This window comes from Prionailurus viverrinus, chromosome B2 (genome assembly GCF_022837055.1).
Source record: "Prionailurus viverrinus isolate Anna chromosome B2, UM_Priviv_1.0, whole genome shotgun sequence".
Taxonomy (NCBI): domain Eukaryota; kingdom Metazoa; phylum Chordata; class Mammalia; order Carnivora; family Felidae; genus Prionailurus; species Prionailurus viverrinus.
The window spans coordinates 131,844,018-131,868,005 of NC_062565.1; the positions used below are offsets into that span (position 1 = coordinate 131,844,018).

The 23,988-nt window shown below is 35.5% G+C and overlaps 1 protein-coding gene across 3 annotated transcripts in view; it reads right to left on the reverse strand.

The window, feature by feature from the left end:
• EPM2A (EPM2A glucan phosphatase, laforin) overlaps positions 1-23,988 on the reverse strand; it is a 163,945-nt gene that overhangs the window by 59,745 nt on the left and 80,212 nt on the right. For all 3 annotated transcript variants that reach the window (XM_047858557.1, XM_047858556.1, XM_047858558.1), the window contains exon 2: positions 8,242-8,416. In XM_047858557.1, the coding sequence (XP_047714513.1) occupies positions 8,242-8,303 (62 nt within the window). In that variant the 5' untranslated portion in view covers positions 8,304-8,416. The remainder of the gene's footprint in view (positions 1-8,241; positions 8,417-23,988) is intronic.

A 23,988-nucleotide genomic window follows, 5' to 3' on the forward strand; every position in this document is an offset into this window, starting at 1 on the left:
AAACAAATAAAATATAACATAACACATAGATGAAGAGAATAGATTGATAGTTGCCAGATACGAGAGGGCTGGGAGGTGGGGTGAAATGGGAGAAAATTGTTAAAAGTGCAAACTTACAGTCATAAAATAAATAAGCCATAGGGACATCATGTACAGCATGGTGACTACAGTCAATAATATTGTATGTATGCTATGTAACTTTATATAGTGACAGGGGAAGCAAGATTTATTGTGGTATCATTTCCCAGTGTATATAAATATTAAATCATTATGTTGTACACATGGAAGTCATGTAATGTCATATGTCAAATATGCCTCAATTTAAATATTTTTTTTTACATCATACCACTCAACTGATTTTCAAGTAGATGACTCTGGAACTGAAATGTGAGAAATCTTGGAAGTTAAGAGGATGCTTGAAAAGTAAAGATATGGCTCCAGGTCCATTATAAACAATTGTTATTTATTCCCAAGTTTCCAGTTATCTATGTTATAGAGATAAATAAATAGAGGAACAAAGAATACCATTATTTAGTTCTAAACTATGATAATTCTGAAATTTTATCCCATTTATATATGTATCTAGCTATGTGTTTCTGTGTGTATTATATATTACATATATACCTCATGTATAAATATATGTTCTATATTGTATGTGTTACTTATATGTTTTATATTTTCATATATATATTATGTGTTTTTTCAACCTATTATTATCCTTCTCAGATGTAAATATATACATGCAAAATGCAGGAAAAGCATGATTAAATTCAATATCAATTTATGATAACTCTCAACAGATGGGTATTATATATATATATGTGTATATATATATATACACACACACATATATACACATACAAATATATATGTATATATCTGAACATATATATACATATATACACAAATATGTATATATATTATATACATATAAATTCTATGTAATATATATACATACATATATACATACACACACACACCTAAGAAGGATAATAACAAGTGGAATTATCTGAGAATTCAGTAGAATAGATACTTAGATGTAAAACTAAGTTGCTTTAAAGAAATATTTTGGGGGGCAACTGGGTGGCTCGGTCAGTTAAGTGTCAGATTTCAGCTCAGGTCATGATCTCACAGTTCGTGGGTTCACGCTCCACATTGGGCTCTGTGCTAACAGCTCAGAGCCTGGAGCTTGTTTCGGATTCTGTGTCTCCCTCTCTCTCTGCCCCTCGCTCGCCTTCTGTCTCTCTCACTCTCTAAAATAAATAAACATAAAAAAATTTAATAAAGAAAATTTTTAGATGTTTACTTATTTTTGAGAAAGAGAAGTGCAGTGGGGCAGAGAGAGAGAGAGAGAGAGAGAGAGACAGAGGATATGAAGCAAGCTTGTGCTGAGAGTGAGAGCCCAATGTGGAGCTCAAATCCATGAACCTGAGAACATGACCTGAGCCAAAGTCAAACAACTGAATGAGCCAATCAGGCGCCCCTAAAGAAAATTTTTTAATTTACCCTTTTTTGTATGAACTGTGAATGAACTGTGAGAATATGATTCATACACATCCCCCATACAGCTATGATACTTTATGTGAAGAAATACCTTTTTTAAATGCTGAAACATCCGGGACTCCTGGGTGGCTCAGCTGGTTAAGCATCTGACTCTTGATTTCTGCTCAGGTCATGATCTCACAGTTCATGAGATCACCCCTGCATCAGGCTCTGTGCTGACAGCAGTGAGACTCCTTGGGATTCTCTCTCTCCCTTTCTCTCTTCCTCTCTCCCACTCTCCCTCTTCCCCTCTCTCTCTCTCAAAAAAAAAATTGAAACATCTATATGGGGAGCAAAGACTCTCAGAGTGAGAGGTGTGTCCCACACAGGTCCTCCTCATCTTTTCATGCAGAGTAGGGTAGCCATAGTGCCCAAGCTGATTGTCTGCTTCTGTTCTACTCAGGGAGACATGATCTACCCACATGCACACAGCTTGTGCCAACACTGTTATAGGATTAGAAGCTAGTAATAGCAGAGGAAACTCATACCCATCAAATTAAATAATCAACCTATTCTTTCCATTAATAAATGTGAACAACTAAAAATTTCCAGTTATATTTAAAACCAACAACAAAAGGGGCACCTGGGTGACTTAGGCAGTTAAGGGTCTGACTTCAGTTCAGGTCATGATCTTGTGGTTTGTGACTTCAAGCCCCATGTCAGTCTCTGTGCTGACATCTCAGAGCCTGGAGCGTGTTTCAGATTCTGTGTTTCCCTCTCTCTCTGTCTCTCTGAGGTTTGGGCTCTGTCTCTCTTTCAGGAAAAAAAACAACAACAAACAACCAACCAAACAAACAAAAAACAATGTTTTAAAACTAATGACAAAAAAGAGAAAGGTCAAACGAGAAGAGAACAACTGATTCTGAAGGAAACAAGATAATTCCAGTAAGATAAGAGGACTTCAAATCATTCTTAATAGTATTATAAGAAAAACTCAACAAGATATCCATTCACAAACTAGAATAAATGAATATGCAATAAGGGAATAACAAAATAAGAGTCCATGAAAATTAAGAATACAATTATCAAAATTAAGGAAAAAAGTTAGTTGAGTTGGAAGAAATAAAATAAAGTCTACAAAATTTAAATCAATAAAACCAAGAGATGAAAATATTTTTAAAAAGTCCAGAATAAGATATAAATCCAAGATGAAGCAAAGGCAGTCCTAAGGGGAAAATACATTGCAATCCAGGCCTAGCTCAAGAAACAAGAAAAATCCCAAATACAAAACCTAACCGCACACCTAAAGGAACTAGAAGTAGAACAGCAAAGAAACCACAAAGCCAGTGAAGAAGAGAAATAATAAAGATTAGAGCAGAATAAACAATATAGAAATCAATAAAACAGTAGAACAGATCAATGAAACTAAGAGCTGGTTTTTTGAAAAAATAAATAAAATTGATAAACTCCTAGCCAGACGTCTCAAAAAGAAAAGAAAGAGAACCCAAACAGATAAAATCACAAATGAAAGAGGGGACATCACAACCAAAACCACAGATACACAAAAAATAATTAGAGAATACTATGAAAAATTATACACCAACAAACTGGACAACCTGAAAGAAATGGACAAATTCCTAAGCACGCACACACTTCCAAAACTCAAACAGGAAGAAATAGAAAACTTGAACAGACCCATAACCAGCGAAGAAATTGAATCAGTTATCAAAAATCTCCCAACAAAGAGTCCAGGACCAGATGGCTTCCCTGGGGAATTCTACCAGACATTTAAAACAGAGTTAATACCTATCCTTTTCAAGCTGTTCCAAAAAATAGAAATGGAAGGAAAGCTTCTAGACTCATTCTATGAAGCCAGCATTACCTTGATTCCCAAACCAGACAAAGACCCCACATAAAAAGAGAATTAGAGGCCAATATCCCTGATGAACACAGATGTAAAATTCTCAACAAGATACTAGCAAACTGAATTCAACAGTATATTAAAAGAATTACTCACCATGATCAAGTGGGATTCATTCCTGGAATGCAGGGCTGGTTCAATATTTGCAAATCAATCAATGTGATACATCACATTAATAGAAACATATGATCCTCTCAATAGATGCAGAAAAAGCATTCGACAAAACACAGCATCCTTTCTTAATAAAAACCCTCAAGAAAGTCAGGATAGAAGAAATATACCTTAACATCATAAAAACCATATATGAAAACCCCACAGTTAATATCATGCTCAACTAAGAGCTTTCCTCCTAAGATCAGGAACACGACAGGGGTATCTACTCTCACCACTGTTGTTTAACATAGTATTGGAAGTCCTAGCTTCAGCAAAGCAATCAGACAACAAAATGAAATAAAATAAATCCGAATTGGCAAAGAAGAAATCAAACTTTCACTTTTTACAGATGACATGATACTCTACATGGAAAACCCAAAAGACTCCCATGAGCTGCTAGAACTGATACATGGATTCAGCAGAGCTGCAGAATACAAAATCATGTACAGAAATCAGTTGCATTTCTTAACACCAATAATTAAGCAACAGAAAGAGAAATCAATAAATGGACTCCATTTACAATTGCACCGAGACCATAAAATACCTAGAAATAAACCTAACCAAAGATGTAAAAGATCTGAATGCTGAAAACTTATGAAAAAAATTGAAGAAGACACAAAGAAATGGAAAAACATTCCATGCTCATGGATTGGAAAAACAAATATTGTTAAAATGTCAATACTACCCAAAGCTATCTATACATTCAATGAAATCCCAATCAAAATTGCATGAGCATTCTTCTCAAAGCTAGAACAAACAATCCTAAAATTTATATGGAACCACCAAAGACTCCAAATAGCCAAAGTAATGTTGAAAAAGAAAAACAAATCAGGAAACATCATAATCCCGGACTTTATCCTCTACGACAAAGCTGTAATCATCAAGACAGTGTGGTATCAGCACAAAAACAGACACATAGACCAATGGAATAGAATAGAGAACCCAGAATTGGACCCACAAATTGCATGGCTAACTAACTACTCTTTGGCAAAGCAGGAAAGAGCACCCAAGGGAAAAAGTCTCTTTAGTAAATGGTGCTGGGAGAACTGGACAGCAACATGCAGATGAATGAAACTGGACCACTTTCTTACACCATACACAAAAATAAACTCAAAACGGATGAGAGACCTAAACGTGACACAGGAAACCATCAAAACCCTAGAGGAGAAAACAGACAACAACCGTTTGACCTCAGCCACAGCAACCTCTTACTCAAGGTGTCCCCAAAGACAAGGGAAATAAAAGCAAAAATGAACTATTGGGACCTCATCAAGATAAAAACTTCTGCACTGCAAAGGAAACAATCAACAGAACTAAAAGGCAACTGACAGAATGGGAGACGATATTTGCAAATGGCATATCGGATACAAAGTTAGCATCCAAAACCTATAAAGAACTTATAAACTCAACACCCGAAAAACATAATCCACTGAAGAAATGGGCAGAAGACATGAACAACCACTTTTTCAAAGATGACATCCAGACGGCCAGCAGACATATGAAAAGATGCTCAACATCACTCCTCATCAGGGAAATACAAATAAAAACCACCCTGAGACACTACCTCACACTGGTCAGAGTGGCTAAAATTAACAACTCAGGAAACAACAGATGTTGGCGAGGATGTAGAGAAACAGGAACCCTCTTGCACTGCTGGTAGGAATGCAAACTGGTGCAGCTACTCTGGAAAACAGTGTGGTGGTTCTTCAAAAAATTAAAAATAGAACTACCCTATGACCCAGCAATAGCACTACTAGGAATTTATCCAAAGGATACAGGAGTGCTGATTCATAGAGCCACATGTACCCCAATGTTTATAGCAGCACTTTCAACAATAGCCAAATTATGGAAAGAGCCTAAATGTCCATCAAATGATGAATGGACAAAGAAGATGTGGTTTAAATATACAATGGAATACTACTTGGCAATGAGAAAGAATGAAACCGTGCCATTTGCAGCAACATGGATGTAACTGGAGGGTATAATGCTAAGTGAAATAAGTCAATCAGAGAAAGACAGATGTGATACATTTTTACTCATATGTGGAAACTGAGAAACTTAACAGAAGATCATGGGGGAAGGGAAGGAAAAAATAGTTACAAACAGAGAGAAATGGAGGCAAACCATAAGAGACTCTTAAATACAGAGAACAAACTGAGGGTTGATGGGGAGGGGGAAGGGGAAAATGGATGATGGGCATTGAGGGTTGCATGTAAGCAATGAATCACGGGAATCTGCTCCTGAAACCAAGAGCACAATGTATACACTGTATGTTAGCTAACTTGACAATAATTGAAAAAAATTTTCCTATCTAGTTCTGAGATGTTAAATTTAAACAGAAAATGTGATATTCAACAAAAACAACAAAATATATAAATCCAAGAGGTCCAAAATCCATCTAGGGAAGGTTTTTAATGATACAACAAAAACAATGAAGGAAGAGGAATAATCAAATAGTAGAAGAAAATCCCTAGAGCCTAAGACACGACTCTTCAGCAATTGTGGTCCAGGAAAAATGAAAAATAACTCATAAACACATCCTCATTAAAGGTCAGAACATCTCAACAGATGCTTCTTTTCAGTTCTCTTCTCTGGATCCTCTTCTCTTTGATCTCCAAGTTATATGGATCCACGGGCTTATTATTTTCCCTTATTTTCTTTTTCTCTGCTATATTTCACTCATTCACTAAATGATTCCATCTAAACTCATTACTTAGAAGTCACCCAGATAATGATAACCCCAATTTTATCTGTCCACTCCCAACCTCTCCATAAACATCCAGATATCAAATTGATTTCCTTTCTGCAATCTAACCCACATTTCAAATGTAATATGCCAACAACAGAATTGTTATCTCAATCCATACTCTAGTCTTCTCATCTCGTCTTCCTCATCTCAATACACAGCAATACCATTAATCCAGTTCTTCAGACCATAACGCCATAAGTCATGCTTAACTCCTCTCTTCCTCATGCTCTGCCTCCAATCCATCGGCAAGGCCAACATCTAGCATGGATTTAAAAGAATGGCGTGTCCAAGAAGAACATGAATTCCCTAATACCATGATGAAATGTTATACTCATATTACCACTCACAACCCTGTTTGTATTAATTATATCTCTCATTCAAAGCAATACAGTTTTTTTATGTTTTTTTATTAATTTTTGAGAGAGAGAAAGAGAGAAGAGAGTGAGCAGGGGAGGGGCACAGAGAGAGGAAGACACAGAATCTGAAGCAGGGTCCAGGCTCTGAGCTGTCAGCACAGAGCCCAATGTGGGGCTCAAACTCATGAACTGTGAGATAATGACCCAAGCTGAAGTTGGACGCTTAACCCACTGAGCCACCCAGGAGCCCCAAAGCAATAGTTTTTAAGAAGATGAGAATGTCTCTCTTTGTCTATGATACAAACACTGCATGATCCACAGTAAATAGTATTTACATGATATTTTAAATGTTGAATATTGGTTTCCATTTTTAAATCATCAAACTATAGGGGCGCCTGGGTGGCTCAGTCGGTTGGGGATCCGACTTCAGCTCAGGTCACGATCTCGCGGTCCGTGAGTTCGAGCCCCGCGTCGGGCTCTGGGCTGATGGCTCAGAGCCTGGAGCCTGCTTCCGATTCTGTGTCTCCCTCTCTCTCTGCCCCTCCCCCATTCATGCTCTGTCTCTCTCTGTCTCAAAAATAAATAAACGTTAAATCATCAAACTATAAAAGACTTACTTATATTTAGTAAATGAAGTGTAAATTCTATAAACCTCGAGAAGGTGAAAGTAATGCACAGTAGGAGTTAACAGGCGGAAGTAGATGTGGAGGAAAATATGGGGACAATAAATCCCTGACTTATCCAGCAGGAAATCAAGAGGCACTGTCAAAAATGTATGGGTCGAGAAACAGAATTTTTATGAAGTCAAATAACAAAGGAATTTTTTAATGAGCTGGTAGGGATTGGCAGTGGGGAAAGAGAACAAATAGAAGTGAGCTAAATCTTTCTCATGCCACAGATAGGAAATAATAGCTATTTTTAAATTGATACATTATATGAATTGATAACACGATAGGAATATTATTTAAGACTTGGATTTAACCTCCAGAAAAACTAACCATAAAATCATTGGAAATAATTACTTCTGATGAGTGAAAATGAAGGAAAGTGTACTGAACCTTACTTTTTAGTTAGCAGCCTCATTAGTGTTTCAATTTTTATTACGGCAAATATTGCTGGCCTGACAATTACATACACAAAAAATAAATATATTATTAAATAGTATAGCAAATGATCACATCTGATCTAGTTTTATGTCTGTATTTACACATGTTTATCTGAATAAAACTTTATAAAGAGACACCAGTTTTTGTTTCACTGTTGGTCAGCAGCATAAAAGATATACATGCTGGTCTAGGATCCACTATGTAAGTACAAAGATTGGCCAACTACAGTCTGGTCAAAATACGTTGATGGCAGTTTATGTAATTAATAAAAGAATTCTATAAAAAGGATCCTTCACATCTAGAACCAGAAAAGCTCACACAATGATTCACTATAATTTATCTCCTTAAAGTACTGCAGGCCCACATGCCTCCCCAAAGGGAGACACTGCTGCTTTGAACACAGTAAACACTTCCATTGTCCTAATACTACCTCTCGTCCTACTTCTATGCTTATAAACATGGCACTATTTTTACCTTGAATAATGCATGGCTTGGTGGCCTGCAATATTAAAATAGAAGTCTGTTGTGTGCTTCATCTCATTGGTGTGCCCAGTGGCCTCAATCCAGTGTCCTATTGGGAGACAATAAACACCATCCACCAAGTTGTTTTCATTATAAGTACAGCAACGGTCGTGGTGAGGTCCATTGCCTGGAACAAGAAGAAATGACAAACAGATAAATTAAATCAATGTTTTGCTTAAACAGCCACAAAGTAGCTGATGCAAAATTAATAGGAAGAAGAAAATAAATATAAAGCTGCTTAATCTACACATTTCAGTATCAACAAAAATAGGCTACAGTGAGGGGAGAAACAGAAAAAAAATTTGTAGAGTTACATATGAATTTCACAGAGTTCTGTGCTCCCTTTGAATAAATGCATATTTCCAGAAGCATATTAACTCTCAGACTTTTATGGTTACCTCTCACTGCCCTAACTGCCCGTTGTGAGTCATTTTACAGCCTTTTTATCTTTTGGTATGCAAATTCATAACTAAAATCAGCAATAAAGTATTTTAGTATCATCTCAAACAAATGAATTTTTTTAATAAATACATTAATAAATAATAAAACAAATGATCACATCCAACCTACTTTGCATGTAAATCAGTGGTTAGTACTATTTTCAGATGGGACACATAGTATCATAGAGATTAGCTACCTTGCCCAAGGTCATAAAACTAGTAAATGCAGCACCAGTAGCAAACTGATACTCCTAGTCCCCCATCTTTCAGGCCCCTGTTCAGGACCTTCATCCTGTTTTCTACCTACTTCACAAGCACCAGCACCGCCACCTTCCTTCCATTGAGTAAACCAAAAGAGACAGGTGGAAGAACATGTCTCTGAAAACACTATTTGTCTATATCACATTCTGCCCAGTATCTACTACACTAGTAAACAGATCCTTTATTTCTATGAAAATTACAATTCATACATTACTTCTATTCACCCTTCTTATGTGACCACCCTATTTCAAATCATGCCTTTCCTTAAACAACCTAGTTTCCATATATTGTCTTTAATAAGAAAAACATGTAAGCAAAATAAACATAGGAATAAGTCACATTTGTTACAAATATGAAAATCTGACTCATTTGTTCTTTTCTCTCTCTTACAAAACATTTTACCTAAAGTTATTTGGCATAAAATGTCAAAAACAAAAAGTCCTTAAGTCATTGGGCAATTCTTTGGGATATAATTCCCCCCCCCCCATCCAATAGAAGGTACAAGACAGCTCCTTTAATAAATCATCACTGATCTTCTTAGATCAGACTTCTCTTTTTCTCTTGATGACTACAAGGCACTACACCAATTTCTCCTTTACCCCTGATACTTAATAGATGAGAAACAAACCATACTAGCAGCCCCATTTCTAAAAATATATCAAATAGAAATATAACAAGAGTAAAAAATGATATATAGAGATACATGTATTAACAATACTATTTTAATAGCAAACACTCTAAACTATGTAAGTTCATCTATTCATTTTTCCACAAATACTTACTGATTGTCAAGTACACAATCCACACTATGCTATGTTAAGGATTTGGGTATTTACTGTAAGAGCAATAAAAAAAATGAAACATTTTAAGTAGGCTGGTAACATGACCAAATTTTTATTTTGAAAGTATCTCTCTTGTTACAGAGTAAAAAATTAATTCAAACGCAATGAGATTAAAGCAGAAAAAGTCCATTTAGGAAAGGACTTCATTAGCCCAGGCAGGAGATGATGAAAGCCTGGAGGTAGAAAAGGGAAGGAGTGGGCAGATTCAGGAAGGAAAAGCCACAGGAATGGTGGATTAACTGGGTATGGGAGGTGAAGGAAAAAGGGAAGCAACAATGACTCTAGGCTTCTGGCAAATATAACTCAATATATAGTTGTACCACTCATTAAGATGTGAAATCTGTAAGAGGTTGGAAGGGAAGATCACTAGTCTGGTTTTTGTATGGGGCTTGAAGTGCCATTTAGATACAAAAGGAGCTGTCACATGCAGAGTTGGCATAATTGGTTTGACACTCAGACCAGAGATCTGAACTAGAAAAATAAGCTTATGAGTCATCGAAGTGGCAACTGAGGCAAGGAGATAGATGAGTGACAAAGAAAAACAATATTGATGTAGAAGAAAAGGTTTCTAGAACAAAGTCTGAAAGCATCCCAACATTTGATAGCTAGATAGAGAAGGATAAGCTTACAAAGGATGTACAGAAATAAGTTGGAGAGAAAGACCAGGAGTGAGTAAATGAGGTGGAAAAACATGAATAAAACTGTAAATAGAGACTAAAAACTGGGTGAAACTGGGTCTGACTGTTAAAGGTAGTTACATCTGGAGAATGGAGTTGGGATGGGGAGGACCATTTTACTCTAAATTATTGTGAATTCACTGGATTTGTCACAGAGCACAAGTATTACTTTTTGGTTTAATAAAGGAATAATACCTATGGCCCCCACTGTTCAGTACAGTAGACTTACAACAATTTAAATATTACAAATAAAATAAAATAAAATAAAATAAAATAAAAACAATTATTCAGGAGCTCAAATATACATAAATTAAAATATTCAAGAAAAATTATTTACATAACATCAACCACCTCATCCCTATAATTAATTTTTGGAAATACTCATTTTTACACACACATGTTTCAGGAGAAGTAACAAAACATTTCTATTTCTTTCACCAAGAAGGTATCAGTGGAGGCCACTAGAAAGCTGGGACTCCCACCATACTCAGTAATAATAAGGTCAATCCCTTCAGTTGTCAATGGATGGGGAATCTGGGTAACAAGGCAGCACTCCCACCCTCCTAATGGAGAGTGTTAAAGGAATCCAGCTAAACCCAAAGATTTTAATAAAATCCAGAGTCACATTACATAATTCTCAAAATGGCCACATTTCAACAGAAAGTCATTCCTTACATCAAATATCACAAAGATCTCAAGCTAAATAAAAATTTTAAATGCTTGAAAGATGCCAACATCAAAATGACAGAGATGTGAGAATTATCTGAAAAGGATTTTAAATTTCAACAACCCATTAGAACACATTTGAAACAAATGAAAATATTAGAAAGTCTCTGCACACACACACACACACACACACACACACACACACACAAAATAGATGATGTAAAGAAGAACCAAATGGAAATTTTAGAACTGAAAAATATAACAATTGAAATAATAACCTCAGTGGATAAGCTCAAGAACACAATGGAGCAGACAAAAGAAAGAATCAGCAAGCTGCAAGACAACAGAAATTAATCAATCAAAGCAACAGAGAGAAAATAGACTGAAAAAAAGAACAGATTTAGAGACCTGTGGGACAGCTGGGTTGTTTCTAGCTTTTGACTATAATAAATAAAACTACTGTAAAATAAATAAAATTGCTGTATACATCTAACATTCATGCAGTTGAATCCTGAAAAGAGAGGAAAGTGTGTGGCTGAAAAATTCTTGAGAAAATAAGGTCTAAAATCTTTCCAAACTTGCCAATAAATACAACCTACAGATTCAAGAAGCTAAGCAAATTCCAAACAGGAAAAATAAAGAAATCCATGCCACTACATATCATAATTAAATTTCTGAAAACTAAAAACAAAGAAAAAATCTTGAAAGTAGCCAGAGAAACATAACAATTTAGGAGAACAATTCTAATGTGAGTAGGCTTCTCAAAAGAATGGCTAATAGACGATCTATAAACAGAAAAGAAATCACTGAACATCAGGAAGGATGAACAGAATAAGCAAATATAGGAGTAAAAACAATAGACTTCCCTTCTCCTCTTGAGTTTCTAACAAAAATTATAATGCTACCTGATATGGTTCTACATGTATAGAGAGGAAATATTTAAGACAATTCTATGAAGAAGGGGAAAAGGATAAAAAGGAAGGTAAGATTTCTCCACTTTATTCAAACTTGCAAAATAATGACACCATCAACTATAATAAGTTATGTATGTATGATGTATGTAAATAAAAATAAAATTCTAAAAAATGTTCAAATATGTACTATACATGGCATATAAAGGTAGGAAAAACACATGGGGAGAAAAAAAACAGAGAAAACTAAAATGAAAAAAAATAAAATGACAAACTTAAGTCCTAACATAACCAATAATTACATTAAAGTTAAATAGGCTAAATACACCAATTAAAATAGAGTGGCAGAGTGGACTTTAAAAAAAAAGAACCAATTGTATGATATCTAGAAGAAACTCACTTCAAATTATATACAAGATGGAAAGTAAAAGTGTTGCAAAAGATATACCATGTAAATATTAATCAAAAGAAGGCAGAAGTGATTATGTTAATATTATATAAAGTAGAACCTTCACAGCAAAGAAAATTACTAGAGATAGAGAAGGAAATTATCTGATGTTAAAAAAAAACAATACTACACTGTTTAACTAACTTGAATTTAAATGAATAAAAACAAATCTTAAGTATCAACCTATCAAGAAGCTATAAGAATTCTAACGTGTATGTACCAAAAAATAGAGTTGCAAAATATGTGAAACAAAAACTAAGACCATTAAATGGAGAATAGACAAGTTGGGAATTATATTGGAAATTTCAACACTCTCTCTCAACAATTGATAGAAAAACTAGGAAGAACATCAGCAAGGAATAAAATAACTCAACAACACCATCAACCAATGGAATTTAATTGACATTTATAGAACACACCACACAATAATAGCAGAATGCACATTTTCAAGTGTGCACAGAACATATACCAAGCTAAATCATATCCTGGACCATAAGATAATCTCAAAACTTTAGAATTAAATCACACAAAGTGTTTTCTCTGACCTCAATAGAATCAAACTGGAAATCAATAATAGATAATGGGAAAATATTCAAATACTTGAAAACTAATCAACATATTTCTAAATAATCTATGGGTCAAAAAGGAAATCTCAAAGGAATTAAAAATACATTGCAATGAATGAAAATTAAAATAGTATGTATCAAAATACTATGTGTGACATAGCTAAAGCAGTGCTGTGAGGAAAATTTATAGTCCGAAAATGCATACAGTAAAAATAGGAACAGTTTCAAATCAATTATCTAAGCTCCCCCTCAAGAAATTATGAAAAAAAGAGCAAAATAAATCCAAAGCAAATGGAAGTAAAGAAATAATAAAGATAAGAATGGAAATCAATGAAATTAAAAACAGAAAAACATTAGAGAAAATCAATGAAACAAAGAGCTGGTTTGTTGAAAAGATCATTAAGAATGGCAAACCTCTAACAAGACTGGCAAAGAAAAGTGAGAAAAGGCACAAATTACAAAAGAAAGAAAAGGGAGAGAAAGAAAGAAAGAAAGAAAGAAAGAAAGAAAGAAAGAAAGAAAGAAAGAAAAAGAAAAAGGGGACAGGAAGGAAAGGGAAGGGAAGGAAAGGGAAAGGAAAAGGGAGAGATGTCACTACAGACTTTGCAGGCGTCAAAAGTGTAAGACAATACTATAAAAACTAAAACACACATAAATTTGACAACTTAGATGAATTGGACCATCCTCAAAACACAAATTACCACAACTCACTGAATATGAAATAGGTAATTTGAATATTCCTATAACTCTTAACGATATTGGATGCATAATTTAAACCCCCCAAAAAGAAGTTTCAAAGCCCAAGTAAGTGGTTTCAATCAATAATTCTACCAAATGTTTAAAGAAGAATCAATACCAATTCTATGCAATCTCAACATAGGCATGAAGAGAAAAAGAAAGAAAGAAAGAAAGAAAGAAAGAAAGAAAGAAAGAAAAGAAAGAAAGAAAGAACTGTCCTTATTTGCAGATGACATAACTGTCTAGAAGAAAACCCCAAGGAAACAATAATACTAATTAAAAAAAAAAAACCTCCTAGAATAAGAGAGTTTAGCAAGATCACATGATATAAGGCAATTATGCAAAATAAACTTTATTTCTATATAATAGCAATGAACATTTGACAATTAAAATTAAATACAATACCATGCACTTAGGTATAAATCTAAGAAAAACATGTACACAATTTATATGCTTAAAACCACAAAATGTTAGAAAAGAAATCAAAGCAGATCTAATAAGTGGAGAAGCATACCATGTTCATGGATTGGATAACTCAATCTCTACATCTGATACAAAATTAATTCAAAATGGATCATGGACTTAAATGTAAACTTTCAGAAAAAATTAGGGGAAAATGCAATATTTAGGGCTGGACAGAGTTCTAAGACTTCACACTAAACACAATCCAAAAAGGAAAAATTTATAAATTTGATTTCATCAAAATTATATACTTTTGTTCTGCAAAAGACCTTGTTGAGAGAAAAACAAGACAAGTCCAGATTAGAATAAAATACTTGCAAACCATATACCCAACAAAGGACTAATATCTAAAATATTAGAGAACTCTCAAAACTCAACAATTAAGTAACAATCTAATTAGAATATGAGGAAAAGACAAGAAGTGGCAGTTCACCAAAAAAGATATACAGATGGCAAATAAGTACTTGAAAAGATGTTCAACATCACTAGCCTTAAGGAAAATTCAAATTAAAGCCACAATGAGATATCACTACACACCTATAAGAATTTTTTTATATTTTTATAAAAGAAAAAATAGGACATCAACTTCTATATACAAAGCTGGGAGAAATTGGATAACTCATACACTGCTAATGGGAATGTAAAATGGTACAATCACTCTGATAAAATGTTGGCAATTTCTTTTAAAAATTAAACTTGCAAGTACTATACTACCCACCTGTACTCCTGGCATTTATCTCAGAGAAACTAAACTTTCCTTCACACAAAAACCTGTAGAAGAATTTTTACAGTAGTTTTATTTATTATGGTCAAAACCTAGAAATAACCCAGATGTTCTTTAGTGTGTGAATGCTTTAACAAATTTGTGATACATGTATACCATGATTAGCCATAAAAAGGAATGATCTATTGATATGTGCAACAACCTAGGCGAATTTCCAAAGAATTATGTTAAGTGGAAAAAATGCCAGTCTCAAAAAGGTATACATACTCTAGGATTTCATGTATTTAACATTCCTGAAATGAAAACATTTATAGAAACAGAGAACAGATTAGTGGTTGCCAAGGATTGGGGAGGGTTGGAAGGTTGGTGGGGAGGGGGAATGTGGGCATGGCTATAAAAGAGTAACATGAAGATCCTTGTGGTAATGAAAATATTACCACTGAGGGAAACAATAAAAGTTACACGGGATCTTTCCCTATTACTTCTAACCATCGCATGTGAATATACAATTACCTCAAAATAAAAGTGAATTATCTTTCCAGGTTGGAGCTGGTCATTGCCAGTTATTCATTAGCATTAATTTAGTGTAAGTAAACATACAAATAGCTCACTAAAGTAGGATAAATTAATATGTTATTGGCAGAAAAGTGGGAAAGGATTGATTTAATGAACAATAAACACCTGTTTCCTGGGACCAAATCTGGCTATCATGTTATTTGTTCATCAAGGCAAATTTGGTAAGTTAACATAAAGTGAATAAATGTGAAGGAGTAAGACGCCTGCTTTCTGACACTCCAGTAAAAACCAGAGAAGAAACCTCAGAATTTAAAATCATAACACATTACTTCAAATAGTTCTACCAGTTTGAAAGTTCAGGTTAAAAGAAGTTTATTCTTTACAAAGTCAAAAGTTTTGAAGTTATATTAGATAAGCAAAAACTATTTGGATAGTGTAGTCTACTTAAAATTAAAATTATAATTATTATGCACATGTTATTTTATGTGAATCTATCCTCTTTAGAATTTGACTACTTTGAAGTTTTTATTTCTAGCACATGAAAATAAATTCTGAACCTAACACATTAATCTCTAATTTTAGCTAGTAATTCACCCAAATCAAATCTCTCTCATGCCCCATCTGTTACTACCTCAAAAGTTATTGGTGCATAAAGTTGTACAAACATGGTATAACCATAACCAACTCTTCAGCATTTTGATATTCTGTTCTTATGGCACAAGTAAAACAAAATAAAACATAAAAAGTCTTTTTGTTCAGCAAATTGCCTCTTTAAGAGTGGATCCTGTTCCAGTTGAGCCCTTTGATAGATTGCAATACGCAATGGTAGAAAATAGCTGAGTTGGGGGCCAGTGGTGGGAGACAGCTGAACTGCCTCATAGACTAGAGGACTCAGAGGCAATTAAAGGAGAGGATGGGGGGGGGGGGGATGTAAAGGTTAAGAAGGAAAGGTAAAATGGAGAAAGAGGAAAGAGAAGAGATAGTTCAGGGGAAAGCTACGTAAGGTAAAGTGGATAGTCAAAACAGGCTGGTCATGAGAACACCAAAGGGCAGTTAAAGGCAAGCATTTTAATATTATTTTGAAGTTGTTTGCCCTCCTGTAACATCCCTCTCTTCTCTTCTTCCTCAACCCTCAAAATTATCTACTACATTCACACATGAATTTCTTACGTGGACAGAAAGAAGACAGTCCACTAAGAAAAATTTACTTAAAAACTGGATTCCTCGCCTACATTGAGTTCATGTAAAACAGGGCAACATAAGCAAGGCCACAAGAAGGTGCATCTGCTAAGCAGAGCAGAAGCAGGAAAGCAAACTCAAGGATGACCATGAGGATGTAAACCTTCCCTGCTTCCACAGGCATCTTAGAGAGGTTCCAACCTCCCAAATTCACAACAGGGACTGGATAGAATCTGTAGCATATATGGGGGTGCCTGGGTGGCTCAGTCAGTTGAGCGCCCAACTCTTGGTTTCAGCTCAGGTCATGATCCCAGCGTCATGGGATCGAGCCCTATGTTGGGCTCCATGCTGAGCATAGAGCCTGCTTAAGATTCTCTCTCTCTCTCCCTCTGCCCCTCTCCCCGGCTCACGCTCTCTCTCTCTCTCTCTCTCTCCAATAGATTAAATAATTAAATAAATAAATATCAGCACCCACACACACACACAACAGAATAAAGTGTTAAGATATAAAACAATAAGATCTAATAAGAGAATGATACATAATACAACACTTACATAGAACATTTTTACTTACAAGATTTTTGTCTTAGTTCATTAAAGAAATGCACAAATCTTAAGTGAAAAATATAAGTAGACAACATTTCATGCTACTGGCAAAAATAATGTTATTTGGCTAATGAAAGCTAGGAAATCAATGACTACCTGGGGATATGAAGAAATTTCTATACTAACTCAGGCACACAGACAAAACCTCATTCCTGTAGAACAATATTGCATTAAAATAATAGGAAGTTCATACAGTTAAGAGTGCCATACCTATAGTTAGAGCTGAAATAACATCTAAGAAAAATCCAGTAAAAAGCAATCCAACAAATTCAGGAAAGAGCTCCAAGGGTTTTGATTAAAAATGATAACTCCAAACACAAAAAAGTGGCCCACTTAGCCATGATAAAAAACAGGAGTTAGACTTAGAGATATGAAAATGCTATTTGTTAAGGAGGCTAGAGTTTGGAGAACCAAGAAAGAAAATATCAAATGTGACAGGATGATTATGGTAATGAGTCAAACATCTGGCTCAGGTATGTATGTATGTGTGTGTGTGTGCACACGTGGGCACATGTGCATGTATGCACTTGTGTGTGTGACTGTCTTTCAAAGTAGAAAACTGAGGATTAATTATGATTCCTATTTTTATGGCAAATAGTAAGTTGAAATGTGGGGTACATCAATATCATCCTTTCTGTATATCTGGACATACAAACCTGTCCATTCCTTCTAGTCAAAAATGAGCCACTCACACTAAGACGTCAGCAGGCTCATCCCTAACCTCTGCACATAATAGATCTGGCCTCACTAATAATCAGACTTAAGACCATTCCTATATGCTTCCAATCCTATGAGATTATCAACAAAAGTCCTTGAGACAGTTGTTTAGTAGGTGGGTATGATGTGTTGGTCCCTTCAAGGTGAGCTTGAGGTATACAGAAAAGGGGAGCAGCAGGAGTGATTAACAAAGCTCAGCCTTGGACCCACTCCCTGCCAAGCCTTCAGGGGGGGACCTTTTAGGTAACACTCCCAGAAGAGTCTTGACCAGTTCCAGCTAAGACTTTAAGGAAAAAAGTTAACACCTGCCAAGCCATAGAAAGCAGAAAACATTACAAGGGAAAACTTCCATGATTATAGAAAAATATAGGTGAAATGGAGGCTTACATCAAGCTAGGTTGAAGAAATATAACAGAAAAAAAAAAAGAACTTACAGAAAAAGAAAAATTCAATAGTTATTTTCTTAAAATATTTACTAATAATTTAAGAGCTCCTTGTTATGAACTAAATTATGTTTCCCCCAAATTTGTATGTGGAATTTCTAAAACCCTAATGCGGGCTGTATCTAGATATAGAGCCTTTAAGGAGGTAAATAAGGTTAAATGAGATCATAAGGGTGAGATCTTAAACCAATAGGACTCGTGTCTTTACAAAAAGGGGAAGAGACACCCGAGATCTCTCTCCATGCACATATAGGGGAAAGGCAGTGTGAGGATACAGTGAGAAGGCAGCCAACTGCAAGCCAGAAAAAGTGTTCTCACCAGAAACCGAATTTGATGGCTCTCTGATCTGGGACTTTCAGCTTCCAGAACCGTGAGAAAATAAACCTCTGTCGTTTAAGCCACCAATCTAGAATATTTTGCAATAGCAGCATGAGCAGACTAATGCATTCATACCCAAGAAATATCCTAGAGTTTAATACATACCCAAGTATTATTGAGAGCTTATGTATCCAGCTCTGTGGTAAACTGAGGTTGAAAAATGAAATTTAAAACATGATTCCCGATGAATGAACCCTTGTTAGTTACACAAAAGTTACACAAAGCAATTAGTGAATGAAACAAAGCTACCTTAAATTATGAAAATAATTGTAAAACCATATGACAAAATACTAACACATAAACGAAATATTCAAGAATGGCAAATAGGCTTCTTTTCCAATGCGATTTTCAATGTATGGTGACTGAAATGTTATGTTAAGATATATTTTAATGGGCAACTGGCCCACTGGGAAAGAAAACTATGATAGATTTATGATGTGTACACGGATATGGAAGACTGAAAAGTGGAGACGGCTGTATCCGTGTGGGCCAGAATTACCAAGAAAGGGTTTGCAATGGAGGGGACGGCTCTCAAGTTGTGACTGACAATAGGGTATGTTCTGGATACATAACAGAGAGGACAGCAATGTATGAATGAGTATGATTCAAAGCAGGAAGTAGATAACAGCAACAAATCTGTTTATTCCAGTGGGTAGAGTGACAACACAATATAGACTCAGGGGGTTGATCCTACTTACCAAATTCTAAAGTAAGCACAGTAAAACAACTGACTTGAAAAAGCAGAGAACAGAACTACCACTTCTCTAGCCATTAGTTAAGAACTCAGATTTTTTTCTAATGCAGAAGATTTACACTAATTAGGGATTCATGATGATACACACATTTCAAAATGGGAAGCATCTCAAGGATTGAAGCCTCTCTTGAAAAGTATCCCAAACAATGGCATAACCAGGCAATTATACTTCCATTTAAATTTAAATATAATAACAGAGCTCTCCTTCTTATAAAATTTTTAGGGAAAATCTAAAACTAAGATTGTTATTAATAGGCTTGACTCAAAGCATAAGACTGAATTATTAATAATTCATTCATGTGATGATAGTCTAGAGCAAAGCCAAAAGATTTGACCATCTGATTTGAAGTGATAAAATCTTTTGGTAGCTAATTATGCCTTGACTCAAGGGATTAAACAAGCAGATCAGCATATTAAAATGCTCCATCTCTGCATAATTGGATATATTTTCTGGATATTGCATTTACTTTCTGTGTCACATGCAGAGATGCTTATTCATGTGCTTAATAAATTTTTTCTTAATTGCTCTAATAATTTTTAATGTTGATTTTCCCACTGTCATTTAAACAATTTTTATGGTAGTGTCTAGACTTTTGCTGTTTGTAAATTGGCAGGTCAATTTTTCTCACCATAGCACTCCCAGAATTGAGTAGAAATTTTATCGTGTTTCATCATCTGAACACAAATCCAAGTCACTCTAAAAATAGAGGAAGCATCTATATTAGTATTAGACTCCCTATATAGAAGAATATGCTTCCGACCAGATTTCACCCCTTTGTTTTTCATAGCTCCATGCCCACTACAAAAGCTCCTGGGCCACCTCGTGTACTTTAAGACAAATAATGTTGAGGCAGAAGGTGATAACCTTCCCTAGAAGGCACATCTCAAGAGTGTGAACATTTAGATGCAAAGAACACAAAATAATCATATTCACCCCAGGACTCTGAAGAACATTGAGGATTATTTTACATTTAACCTCCTCCTAACCAAGCAGACATGCATTTTAGCGGTTCCATAGTAAGTAAATGTTTGGCCTAAAAATCTCTCTTCAATTAAGATTTTCTAGAGTGTCAATCAAATGGTTTAATAAAGTATTCCCTGATCTAGTTCTGAAGTGAGAACCATCTCTAGTGGCTTTGTGTTTTGCTTTCCTCCACAGAAAAAGTATTTTTTGATATTACGGAGTTGATGCAAACATCATGCAGGCATGACTCTAGTTACTGGAAAGAAACTAGACATGTACAGCTAACTGAAATAGCAAATAGAGTGGTCAAATGTAATTTTTAAAGACAAAATTGTTTCTGAAATTGATAAACCACAGTGTTTTCAATGTGATATTAGTGAGATATTACAGGCTGTAAAAAATAAAAGAGGGCCAATCAGAGACATTATCTTAGAAGTTACCATAGCTATAAACATAAACTACGTCTGTATTAAGAAATAGTTGAAGAAGGGTTTTGCTGGTCTCCGGACTTTGTCTGATTCCAAGCAACAGAAAATTCGACCAACAGGGACTTCAACAAATACAGGTCTATCCCTCTCATAATAAGAGGCATAAAGCCAGGCAGCCCAGAAGTGATGTAATACCAAGTGCTTTTTGACTGTTCCGCTTTGCCACCCTTCACACATTGACCTTGTTGTCATACTTGTCACCTCATGTTCATAGGCTGACCCCTAGGCATCACTTCCGGACGGACACTCCACTTCCCAGTCATAAAAAGGGGGAGGGACCTAGGTTCCTTTTCATGGGAAAAGTGAGAGCTCTCCTGGGAACCACACCTAAAAAACTTCTTGCATCTCATTCACCAGAACTAGATGACACAGCATTCCTGAGACCAACTGCTAGCCCTGGGGGGATAAGAGAACCACACAGATTAAAGCACTAATGATTCATCCCAGTGCGCTCAAGACAAATCAGACAAAGCATGGGAGACAAATGCTAATTAGGCCACTGATAGTGGCTGTGATGGGCTTGAGCATGTATGTCATCTTTTCCCAGCAAACCATTTTGGAAAAGGAACCACGTTGGTTTAGGTATCACGTGTCTCTACTTGATTTTATTCAAAAGTACCCAATGCATTACATTTCAATTGTAAAGTATTTTTAAATAAACCAACAGTAAAACTGAAAGCATTTTAATGCACTTTACAAACTTGAAAATTGCCCAAAAGACAGAGAGAGAGAGAGGAACAGTCTGTTTGTCCAGTTCTTGATATGTTTGGTTCGTAGAACCTCTTTGCTGTAACACAAAATCTCCTCCTCCTTCTAGCCATACACCTTCCCCATCCCTCCTCTTCCAGCTTTCCTGTGGGCTGCCCTGCCATCATCTCTTATAACCTTCTCTTTCCCCTAACTAGCCCTGTCCTCACCAAATATACCCTTCTTCAATATTCAATCTTCAGGGCACTACAATTTGACATCTGCCCTCAACACTCCACTAAAAAGACTTGAAATGAAGTCATCTCCTGTCAGATTCATTTTTTATCTTTCTTTACCTGCCTATAGCATTTAAAGATAGTGACCACTCTCTGTTTAATCTTTCCCCTGTTGGCTCCATAATACTCCTCTTCTGGAAGGCAGTATATTAGAACAGTTAAATGCATGGGCTCATGATCCAGACGGGGACTCCATTCCAAGTTATATGAATTTACCATCTGTAAACAGGAATGAGAAATCCCTTTAAGCAATCTGTGCCTCCATTGTCTCATTTGTGAAAAAGGAATCCTGGTACCAGCTCCTTCACAGGGTTGTTATGAGAGAATTCCATTAGATAATCCATTCAAAGGATTTAACATAGGACCTACCACAGCTGGTGTTCAGTAAGAATTCTTAACTACTATTCCTCTCATATCCCTTCCAGTCCTTCTTGTCAGTTTGCAAACTGTAGGCTGACTTACAAAACAGATGTACCCCGAAAAGAAGCTCGTATCGTTTTAACAACAGCTTTGTCCAGACCTATATGTTTCAAGACAAAACTATAGTAACAGTGACTCCACATGGGCTCATGTGTTCCAAAGACAGGACCACTGAGTTTTTCAACAACCCACCTAGTTTATAAATGCTGACCAATTTCTGCCCAAATCATGCCAGCTTCTCCCTAAAACTAAAACTAATTGAAACATCCAAATCTTTTCACTTTGAATTGTTCCCAAGGCAAATTTCTCTTAGTTCTCTCTGTTTAAAAATAGCTCATTGGTGCAAATATAAGACTTGACTTTTATTTTCTTCTTGTTGGGTTTATTCCTACTTTGGGGACTTCAAATTTTGAATACTGCTTCTCTCAAACAAAATAGCTACTATCTTGCCCAGTTCATCTCTTACCAGGAAACTCGATAAGCATGAGTCCTAAATTACTGATATAAAGATTTAGCAGGAAAGGATCTAGAAAAAAGTGACTTGTAAAAAGCCACTTGCACTCACCCTGATGTTCTACTGGTTCATCAGTCAGCTGTTCAACTAGCGTGAATCCACCTAACTTGTCTATTAGCCAGCCAGTCATTTTCCAATTTGCAGGCAAAAAAATTGGGAAATTTTTCTAAAATTCTTTACTGAAACTAAGATGCAACATTCCTCCATTTTTCCCCTTGTACAAATGAGGATTATTATTTGATGAGGTAAGACTTCTAAAGCAATTTTAAAGCTCCTTAAAAATATGTAATGATGGCGAAATATCAAGGTGGGTTTTTTTTTTTTTATCTTTTTGTGAGTCATAAGTCCCTTTGAGAATCAGTGAAAAGCTATGAATAATCTTCCTCAAAATAAAAAAAAAATTAATGTTTATTTATTTTTGAGAGAGAGACAGAGAGACAGAGAGAGAGAGACAGAGCATGAGCAGGGGAGAGGCACAGAATCAGAAGCAGGCTCCAGGCTCTGAGTTGTCAGCACAGATCCTGACGCGGGGCTCGAACTCATGAGCTGTGAGATCTGACCTGAGCCTGTCAGACGCCTGACTGAGCTACCAGGTGCCCCTCAAAAAATGTTTTTAAATGCTCATGCACATAGTGCATACAGCTTATCATTATTATGTATAGTGGAAAAAGGAATTGTGCTTTATAATTATGGCCATCAGAGAAAGAGATGAAATTTTCATTAACATATCAATTCAACTTTAGACATAAATATTTTTTTAACTTATTCTTTTTTTTTTTCCTCCCTGAAAACAGCAAAGATCTATTTGGCACAAAATTTAAATTAAACATCAAGAATCACCATTTAAAAATGAAGATTTCTCTATCGACATCAAGTTTTATAAACAGCTTTTCAACAGCCTAATTTTTCCAAAGCACCTAGCTGCTTTCGCTTGTACACAGAGTGTAGTCTTTGCAGACGTATAAAAATCATATTGACGGTCTCTTTACAAGTGAAAACTAG